This window comes from Salvelinus sp. IW2-2015, linkage group LG19 (assembly GCF_002910315.2).
Source record: "Salvelinus sp. IW2-2015 linkage group LG19, ASM291031v2, whole genome shotgun sequence".
Lineage (NCBI taxonomy): Eukaryota > Metazoa > Chordata > Actinopteri > Salmoniformes > Salmonidae > Salvelinus > Salvelinus sp. IW2-2015.
The window spans coordinates 34,636,462-34,648,137 of NC_036859.1; the positions used below are offsets into that span (position 1 = coordinate 34,636,462).

General features: G+C 43.1%; 1 protein-coding gene across 3 annotated transcripts in view; it reads right to left on the reverse strand.

The window, feature by feature from the left end:
* Positions 1-11,676, reverse strand: part of LOC111979339 (3',5'-cyclic-AMP phosphodiesterase 4B) — a 93,897-nt gene that overhangs the window by 11,084 nt on the left and 71,137 nt on the right. For 2 of the 3 annotated variants that reach the window (XM_024009798.3, XM_024009797.3), the window contains 3 exons: positions 3,619-3,712; positions 1,039-1,244; positions 628-726 (listed from right to left, as the gene is read on the reverse strand). In XM_024009798.3, coding sequence (XP_023865566.1) covers positions 628-726; positions 1,039-1,244; positions 3,619-3,712 — 399 coding nt within the window. Of the gene's footprint in view, positions 1-627; positions 727-1,038; positions 1,245-3,618; positions 3,713-6,856; positions 7,142-11,676 lie in introns of those variants that run through there. The other variant, XM_024009796.3, reaches the window with a different exon arrangement.

The following is an 11,676-nucleotide window of genomic DNA, read 5'->3' on the forward strand; positions in this document are numbered from 1 at the left end:
TAACATCAATCTATCAACCTGAGTAAAAACATCGACCTGAGTAAAACATCAACCTGAGTAAAACATCAACCTATCAACCTGAGTAAAACATCGACCTGAGTAAAACATCAACCTGAGTAAAACATCGACCTGAGTAAAACATCAACCTGAGTAAAACATCAACCTATCAACCTGAGTAAAACACATTTCAATTTGCTGCAACTTAAAATGACCGACTTTGGTTTTACTTGGACTTTGTCTGTTTAAATTGCAATGGCATCGTTATAGCAAGATGTAGGCAAAATAATAAAAAAAGGCAATTACATTGTCAATGCCAAGACTGTAAAGGAGTATGAATTGCTTGACTTGGCTGTCTGAGTAATTCATTGTGACGGTCCATTCATCCTCATGACTAGACGTTCATACTACAGTAGTGATCATTCAGATACTCACCCAGAAGATGAGGATACATTAAGTAAACACAGACAACTGATATACACTACTATAGGCTGTGTGCTGGCGAATCACCCCTGGTGTGTGTGTTTGTGTGTGTGTGTGTGTGTGTGTGTGTGTGTGTGTGCGCGCGCCTGCAGGGGAAACACTGCATTCTGACAGTAACGGAAGAGGAGGAAGAGGAAGAACACTGACCTGGAAGATGGTGTACATGGTGCATGTCAGCGGGCGGTTGTGGGAGTGCTCAGCCACTCTGAAGATGTTCAAACCCCACTTGTTGATGTTCTCAAGGTCCTGAGAGAGAGATTCACATTTTCAATTCACCAATCAAAAAGTGCCATTTATTTTTAATGAGTCTTGAATCTGAAGTTCCCTTAATTTCCTAAATAGAATTTAAATAGAATAAACCTCCTCTGGGGTGAATGAAATGAGGTGAAACATTCTGAATGTTGCAGAAAGAAATGGAATGAATAGAGATGACATGATTCCCTATTCTATATGAAAGACAGTCATACCAGTGCTAGACAATACATTTCTATGTATTGTGTAACAGTGTATCCTCCTGTACAGGCCCATAGTGTTTATTAATACAGACTTCCCCAGTACCTTAGACAGCAGGTCCTCCTGATCTGTCTTGACCCCAAAGCGGCCGATGCTGCTGCCTTGGAGCCCAGTGGAATGGCTGAGCTTCCGGACCCCGCTGATCTGGGTCAAGGTCCCCTGACCCTCCAGCTGGGTCTGGTGGTGGGGCCTCTTCTTCCACTCTCTGGTCTTGGCCATGGGGCACGGTAACTCCAACTCATTCTGCTTGTCTGCAGGGAGGGAGGGATGGAGGGAGGAAGGTTAAACTACTGCACCGTAAAATGAAAATACAGATTTGCAAACAACAATGGTGAAGTCATGATCGCAAAGCATAACATTTATATTGACATGTACATTTATAAAGCACAATGTATGTGCATATGGACATCTACCTCGATATGGCACATTCATTTATTATTTAAATACCAACAACAAACGTGAGAGGGATGCTATAGATGTAGGATCTTCATTTGACTGGTTTCTCACAGCAGGAAAATAATCCTTTAACAGGACATTATGAATTATTGTGTGGCTTATAATTAATTTACATTTTTGTATGGGCTGATATATTTTTAAGTGGATATTATACACTTCAGAAGCCTTTAACACTTTGAATACACTACAAGTTTGCATTTTCTGCTGTGTAGAAAATCTCCTTCAACAGCAGGGTGATCAAATTAAGATCCAACATCTGTATATGACTATGTATAAGTGGTCTGTATTAGTGTCCTTGCAGAGACGCATTTCATTTGTCACACCCCTGACCAGACCTTCCTTCCAATCTACTGATAGTCATTCAATAAGCATGGTAATAATTCAGTTACACACACACACACACACACACACACACACACACACACATACACACAGACACACACACACACACACACACACACACACACACACACACACACACACACACACACACACACAAAATCAATCTCTTTTACTAGCTCTCACGCATCTCTGTCACTCTCCTTTTCCTTTATCTGTTCTTCTCCAGGAAACATCCAGAAGCAATAGCCAACAAGTAGCAAATACTTATTTAATGACTTATGACGAAGAAATGACCTGTTGCAAATTAGCTATTGAGAGATTCCTGGAACTTCCCATGATATTAATAGAGGCATCAATTCCAAGTAGAGTAGTGAATGAATACTGTTGTGGATAAATAAAAATGAATGAATACTGTTATGATAAATACAAGAAAAGTGATTGAATACTGTTGTGGATAAATAAAAGCCTTTTTTTCCAAACCATAACAATCCGTAGAAATGTGTCATATTAAGCAGAATAGTTTGGAGGAGGGGCTGGGCTGTATGCAGGTGGCTTGTTGTGGTGGCGGTGAAGTGACCTCTCTTGAGGCGCTACATGTGAGTAACACTTGTGTGTGGTGTGTGTGTGTTGTGTGTGTGTGTGTGTGGTGTGTGTGTGTGTGTGTGTGTGTGTGTGTGTGTGTGTGTGTGTGTGTGTGTGTTGTTTCACACACTACTCTATTCTCTCTGAGGCATAGAGATGGTTTGCCTCAACCTGACAGGTGCAAGCAGCAATGCAGAACACAAAACAATTTTGCCTCAAATCACTATCCATTATTTTCTCTCTCACGTTCTCTCTCATTTGATTGATTATATTTGCCAGTTTAAAAAATCCATACACACACAGTACATACATTTTAAAAAGTGACAGGGATAATCAGTGACTTATTTCCATTGTGGTCCCTAACATGCAACAACATTACATAGATACAGGTGTGATGTGTGTTTTGTCCTATGTATTTATTTTATTTTTAATTTTAAAACCCAGACCCCGTTCCTGCAGGAGTCCTTTTGCCTTTTGGTAGGCCATCATTGTAAATAAGAATTTGTTCTTTAATGACTTGCCTAGTTAAATAAAATACAAATATTCTATCTATCGTCAATGTCTCTTCATATCTTATCAATGTCTTTCCTCCCTCCCACCATCTCCCTCTCTTTCTCTCCATCTGCTTTTTCATCTGTCAGAAAGATGGGGGCTTGTTTACAAGTGGGAGCACTGCGCAGTTTTCTCCGTGCTGTGGAGAAGTGGTGGTGTGAGCTAGCGCTTGCTTATCGGCTGGGAGTTATGGAATGTGTCACTGGGTTTTTAGAGATGAGGCGACACCAGACGCAGAACAAACACGCTTTCTCTCTCGTTCTCTTTCGCGTTCTCTCTATAGAACGACAGAGTCCCTGGGAAGGGTAGAAGGTCTCCCTCTCCCTCTCTCTGCAGTGAGAGAGGGAACACTCCAAAGGCCCTGGGAAGGGTAGAAGGTCTCCCTCTCTCTGCAGTGAGAGGGAACACTCCAGCAGACCAGATCAGACTGGTTTGAAACTAGTGCAGAGCAACTCCACACCAATACCCCACTCCGCAACATCTCTTTCTCTCTCTCTCTCTCTGTCCCTCCAGCCTTTTCCCTCCTCCTGCTTAATCAGGTATTCCTTCTTTCTCATTCTAAAAGCCAATAATAGCCAAAACATCCCCATTCAGGCCGAGGAGGAACATCAGCACAGCAGTGGAATAAATAACATGGGTTATTTAGTTTCAAGTGTACTTGTACTGTATGTAATAGTGTGTGTGTTGACTTACCAAGGAAGGTGTTGGAGATGAACTCTGACACCTGGTTGCCAGAGCGACTCATCTCCGACAGTTGCGTCAGCTCCCGGTTCAACATCCTCTTGAACTGGGGAGACACAAAATGACACAACACCATGTTAGATAGCCATTAGATAGACTCTGCATATCAGTTGGTAGAGCATGGAGCTTGCAATTCCAGGAAAGTGGGTTCGATTCCCGGCCCTACTCGTATATAAAATGTATGCACGCATGACTAAGTCACTTTGGATAAAAGCGTTTGCTTAAATGGCATATATTGTTGTTATATTATTATATAGACTGTGTGAAAACCAATAGGAAATGGCTTCCCCTGGTAGTGGCATCAACTGTGTCCTCTTGAATTGGAGTAACAGAAAAGGAGGACAACACTAGGTTAGATACACGACACGTACACCAGCGTTTCCCAAACTCAGTCCTCGGAATCCCAAGGGGTGCACAGCTGATTTAAATCATCAACTCATCATCAAGCTTTGATAATCGCTGTGTTAGGGCAAAATCCAAAACGTGCACCTCTCTGGGTCCCCAAACGCTGGTGTAGACCAACAAGACAATGAACTAAGTAACATGACAGGACACTATTTAAGTGTAGATATAATATATATAGACCAGCAAGACAATGAACTAAGTAACATGACAGAACACCATTTAACTGTAGATATAATGCATATAGACCAGCAAGATATCTAACAGGGGAAACAGAAAATTACACGACACCGTATTAGGTATACTCAATGGAGAACAGCAGGATATGGCTGTCCCGGGGGCAGCATAAATAGTTTCCAGGAACTTTCCATTGACATGGGAGTATCGGACCCCAAGGGAATAGGCTTGTTTGTTTGATACCATATAAGGATGATGTCTTCTTATTGGGTATAGGCTTTATGACAGACCTGTTTTGAGATATTTGGTAAACAAATCAACCATTTCTAGATAAATATGTACAGCATAGGGTCAGATTCAACCAAACTACTGCAGTAGGTTTTCAACCAAACTACTGCAGTAGGTTTTCAACGAAACTACTGCAGTAGGTTTTCAACCATACTACTGCAGTAGGTTTTCAACCAAATTACTGCAGTAGGTATTCAACCAAATTACTGCAGTAGGTTTTCAACCAAATTGAAAAGTATCCCAGTCTACAACACACCTTGATGTATCCCAGTCTACAACACACCTTGATGTACCCCAGTCTACAACACACCTTGATGTACCCCAGTCTACAACACACCTTGATGTATCCCAGTCTACAACACACCTTGATGTATCCCAGTCTACAACACACCTTGATGTACCCCCAGGAGAGACAGAGCATGGTGTTGGCTTCAGGCATGGTTCTGTACTTGGCTGTCGCCCCTAGCTGTCCTCAGCAGAACCCTTGTGTATGATGCTCCTTTCTGAAGACAAAACCAAGGTGGTCTTTACTCAACAACCAACAGCCCTGCCTTCATTTCGTCTCTCTCTCTTCGTATCAAGTCACAGATGACAGATCAATGATAATCCCCCCCAGAGAGCGAGCACCTAAGACCCCCCCCCGATCGCTCTTCATCATTTCTGGAATCTCCTCTTCATCATTTCTGGAATCTCCTCAGTCACAACGGCCAGTTCGATAGTGACTGTATTTCCATTAGTGATAGACGGTCTTCTCCTGAACAGCAGTATGGCGGTACGTCATTAGGTAAGAAGCTTGCAGCAATGTAGGTAGAGGTACAGTAAGTGGATCTCTTAACCAAGATATCTCTATACAGGCAGATGAAGTGGAAGCAAATGGAAGACAAATGGCAGTCAAAGAGGAGATCCCAGTCCTGTATTTCTATGACATCCCTATCCATCCCAGAGGGCCAATGGTAGTGGGTGGCAGAGGAGATTCCAGTGATATAATCCATCCATCCATCCTCTGTGAGACTGAGATGAGGCAAGTATGCTTAATGGGTTGAAGGAGGGATGAAGGAGGAGGACGGGGGTTCCAGCGGTGGCTTGAAGGAGGGATGGAGGAGGAGGACAGGGGTTCCAGCGGTGGCTTGAAGGAGGGATGGAGGAGGATGACGGGGGTTCCAGGGGTGGCTTGAAGGAGGGATGGAGGAGGAGGACGGTTACTCGTATAGACGTACGGTGGTCATATAGACGTACGGTACTCATATAGACGTACGGTGGTCATATAGACGTACGGTGGTCATATAGACGTACGGTGGTCATATAGACGTACGGTAGTCATATAGATGTACGGTGGTCATACTGACATCCGTATGTACTATATGTTGGCACAGGATGACAGGAACATGAGTGTGTTCGGTAGGACACACTACTCAACGTGCGCCATCACTCACACATCCTGTTTTGTTGGACTGGGGGAACACACTCTTGTGACACACTTGTGACACACACTCGAAACAATACGTTGTTGTTTGGAGCTTCCAGAAATTGAGTGTGCATTTGTGCAGTGAATGACTTCTGAATAGTAACACAGTGTTAAGTGAACATACTGTATGTCATAACACACTGAATAGTCCACAAGTGCATTATTCAAAGTAGGCAGTGATAAGGTGTGTGCCACTGCAGGCTATGGAAAAACCTCAGAGCTTTCAACAGGCTCATTGTTGCAATAATGTCAATGTATTCTTTTCAGATAACCCCTATCCATCCCACACAGTACATTATGTTGTGTGCATGAATGCACATTGATAGTTTTCCCCTTACATTGTAGGCTATAGCGCTTTGAGCGTCTGCAAAAGACTGACATGATCAAGTACTATTATTATAAACTGGTGAACAAGTTTTTCCAAGTTTGAAACACAATATGAGATTATGTTCCGACTGGCCCTATCTAGAAGAAAGACACAAAATCAGAAACGCAGAATCTAAATCCCTGGATGAAGCCTAATCCCAACCCACTGAGAAGTTCTTTGGTATTTAATAGAAGATATAATCTGTTATTATGCAATTGATTACAATATGATCTATGAATATAAAAATCCAAGCCAACAGACAAACTATTGAACTTGAATGGACTTCAAAAGACCAACGTTTAAAGTGAAGTGAACGTTTTTTGTAAATTAATTATAATGGCAGCACAAGTGTATGTCCCACATCCATTCATACAATCTGACTATGCACAAGTCCCTACTTTTGGACAAGTTGTTTTAAGTAAAGCCATTTCATAATTTAACTGGAATGAGAGCAGAGACTCTCTAGCAAAACTAGTTGTGCACAAACTCACCTGTTTCCAGTGCGTAAGCATCCCAAACGTTTTCTCCTTGGTCTCAGAGCAGCATAGCCCCATTCTTGCAAAGGCAATGTACAATATAAACTTCACAAAACTTGAAACTTCACAAAACTTCTCTGAAATACGTGAGCGTGTCTCTGTTTATCTTTCTGTGTCTGCTTCCTCTCTGTATTCAAGTCTATTCTCTTCTGGCGACAGTCGGGAAACATAAAGTGATAAAACCTGACTGGCTGGCTGGCCCACACAGAGACTAAGCTAAACAACTCCTCACTCAATCATAATGTAGCCCCATGCCTGTTGCCAACCCCTCCCTCCCTCCCACTTCCTCCTTTGGTGATAATTCACTGGTAAGATCCCAGCCTGCTGACAATGCCTCTGGCACTGGTCCACAGAATCAGCACACCTACCTAGACTAAACACACCACACCTACCTAGACTAAACACACCTACCTAGACTAAACACACCACACCTACCTAGACTAAACACACCACACCTACCTAGACTAAACACACCACATACACCTAGACTCAACACACCACACCTATCTAGACTAAAACACACACACCTACCTAGACTAAAACACACCACAACCACCTAGGACTAAACACACCACACACTACCTAGACTAAACACACACTACCTAGACTAAACACACCTACCTTAGACTAACAAACCACCACACCTACCTAGACTAAAACACACCACACCTACCTAGACTAAACACACCACCTACCTAGACTAAAACACACCCAACCTACCTAGACTAAAAACACACCACACCTACCTAGACTAACAACACACCTACCTAGACTAAACACACCACACCTACCTAGACTAAACACACCACACCTACCTAGACTAAACACACCACACCTACCTAGACTAAACACACCACCACCTACCTAGACTAAACAACACCTACCTAGACTAAACACACCACCTAGACTAAACACACCACACCTACCTAGACTAAACACACCTACCTAGACTAAACACAAACCACACCTACCTAGACTAAACACACCACACCTACCTAGACTAAACACACCACATCTACCTAGACTAAACACACCACATCTACCTAGACTAAACACACCTACCTAGACTAACACACCACACCCACCTAGACTAAACACACCACACCTACCTAGACTAAACACACCACACCTACCTAGACTAAACACACCACACCTACCTACACTAAACACACCACATACACCTAGACTAAACACACCACATACACCTAGACCAAAACACACCACACCTACCTAGACTAAACACACCACACCTACCTAGACTAAACACACCACATCTACCTAGACTAAACACACCACAATTACCTAGACTAAACACACCACACCTACCTAGACTAAACACACCACACCTACCTAGACTAAACACACCACACCTACTAGACTAACACACCACACCTACCTAGACTAAACACACCACACCTACCTAGACTAAACACACCTACCTAGACTAAACAAACCACCTAGACTAAACAACACATACCTAGACAAACACACCACACCTACCTAGACTAAACACACCACACCTACCTAGACTAAACCACCACACCTACCTAGACTAAACACACCACATACACCTAGACCAAACACACCACACCTACCTAGACTAAACACACCACACCTACCTAGACTAAACACACCACACCTACCTAGACTAAACGCACCACACCTACCTAGACTAAACACACCACACCTACCTAGACCAAACACACCACACCTACCTAGACTAAACACACCACACCTACCTAGACTAAACGCACCACACCTACCTAGACTAAACACACCACATACACCTAGACTAAACACACCACACCTACCTAGACTAAACACACCACCCTACCTAGACTAAACACACCACACCTACCTAGACTACAACAACCTACCTAGACGTAACACACCTATCTAGACTAATCACCACACCTACCTAGACTAAACACACCACACCTACCTAGACTAAACCACACCACACCTACCTAGACTAAACACACCACATACACCTAGACCAAACACACCACACCTACCTAGACTAAACACACCACACCTACCTAGACTCAACACACCACACCTACCTAGACTAAACACACGACACCTACCTAGACTAACACACATACCTAGACTAAACACACCACAACCCACCTAAACTAAACACACCACAACTACCTAGACTAAAACACACATACCTAGACTAAACACACCACACCCACCTAGACTAAACACACCACAACTACCTAGACTAAACACAACCACACCCACCTAGACTAAACACACCACAACTACCTAGACTAAACACACCACAGCTACCTAGACTAAACACACCACACCTACCTAGACTCAACACACCTACCTAGACTAACACACCACAGCTACCTAGACTAAACACACCACACCTACCTAGACTCAACACACCACACCTACCTAGACCAATACATCTACCTAGACTAAACACACCACAACCTACCTAGACTAAACACACCACCACCTACCTAGACTAACACACCTACCTAGACTAAATACACCACATCCACCTAGACTAAAACACACCACACCTACCTAGACTAAACACAACCACACCTAACCTAGAACTAAACACACCACACCGACCTAGACTAAACACACCACACCTACCTAGACTAAACACACATACCTAGACTCAACACATCTACCTAGACTAAACACACTGACCTAGACTACACACACCACACCTACCTAGACTAAACTCACCACACCTACCTAGACTAAAAACACCACACCCACCTAGACTAAACACACCACACCTACCTAGACTCACCACACCTACCTAGACTAAACACACCACAACTACCTAGACTCAACACATAGACCTAGATCTGTAATGTAGGTGAAGTCTCTCATTACAGAATACCTGACAGTCATACTGATGCACTGTATTGTAGACTATTAGGGAGGTAAGTACATTTTTTGGGGGAATGAGATGTTCGACGAGCAGGTGTCCACATACTTCTAGTCATGTATTGTATCTTTCCCTCTCTCTATTTGCAATATAAGATGTCCTGGCCTCATTCTCATCTCACAGTGAAACTGGATTTGAGGGTTGGTTGATTTAAAGCAAAGAGATACAACAGATTGCAATGTTAGCACTACTCCTGAGTGGCGCAGCGGTCTAAGGTACTGCATCTCAGTGCTAGAGGCGTCACTACAGACCCTTGTTCGATCCCAGGCTGTATCACAACCGGCTGTGATCGGGAGTCCCGTAGGGTGGCGCACAATTGGCCTAGCATCATTTGGGTTAAGGGAGGCCGTGGTAGGCCGTCATTGTAAATAAGAATTTGTTCTTAACTGACTTGCCTAGTTAAATAAAGGTTAACAAAAATACTGACCCAAGCTGACAAAGCCTCTAACAAAGCCTGTTTCCTGCACAGGGCATGTGGGAAATTGTCTGGTAAGAAAATCGAATAAAGTATGTTGTTTCGGATACATCTTGATGGTCCGAGAAGCAGTTTGTAGATACAAAGACAATTTCTGTGCAGTTAAAGTTAAAGGGTCTACAACTATAGATAAAGGAGTCTCATTAGTATGGATACTAATCGATCACTATCAACTGTCATCTAACAACCTTTACCCTCCCTCAAGACACTGACTCAAAAATTTGCACATCTGTGTCAATAATTCCGTCATTCAGGTCTAAAGACCGCGGCGCGTGAGTTCGGGTTTCCTACCGGCACTTGGATGCTACACTAGCCTTCAAAGCCACTCTCGCTAACGTGATTCAGATGGCTGTGTTTGTCTAAGGCCCAGAGTTGACCAGAGCTAACGTCAGTATGGACGTGTGGGGAACTTCATGACAGTAGAACAGCAGCTATAGGACTGTGTGGGCCAAGCCTAGGATACACCTGTGTCCTTCCTTGGAACCGCACCCCCCCCAGAAAACACCATTAATATGGTAATTAGTTTCCACCCTGAAATCATTGGATTAGATAGGCGTCACTCTTTCATTGGGGGTTTTATGTAGCCTGCCCATTGCTCTTATAGTGCGGTCTGGAACAAAAGTCTCCACACCCAGTGGACCAGGGTTAGGATCACCCAATGGAATCGTCCCAAGAATGTACACCCTGCAGATCTGGCACTCTAGGCATCGAATGCTAAATCATATCAATTAAATCCTATTTGTCACATGCGCCGAATACAACGGGTGTAGGTAGACCTTACAGTGAAATGCTGCCACTTACACAGCCTTAACAACAACGCAGTTAAAAAAATAAGTGTTAAGAAAGTATTTCCTAAAAATAAACTGAAGTAAAAAATCTATAATAAAGAATGCCAAGAGTCTGCGAAGCTGTCATCAAGGCAAAGGGTGGCTACTCACTATTCCATTGCTATGTTGGCTTACCAACACGGCAATCCGACCTGTAACCGCGAGCCTAGTACCTACTGTCAAACAGACTGAATCATGATAGTCTAATCTAAAACAGTTAGAAGTCAAAACCACGACTGACATCATGATAGTTCAATCTAAACCAGTTAGAAGTCAAACCAGACTGACATAATGATAGTTCAATCTAAAACCAGTTAGAAGTCAAACCAGACTGACATAATGAAGTCTCAATCTAAAACCAGTTAGAAGTCAAACCAGACTGACATCATGATAGTTAATTAAAACCAGTTAGAGTCAAACCAGACTGACATCATGATAGTTCAATCTATAAACCAGTTAGAATCAAACCAGACTGAACACATCAGATACGTTCATCTAGGGAAAAACCGGAGTTAGCTTCGCAAGTCAAACCCAGCACACTGACATCATA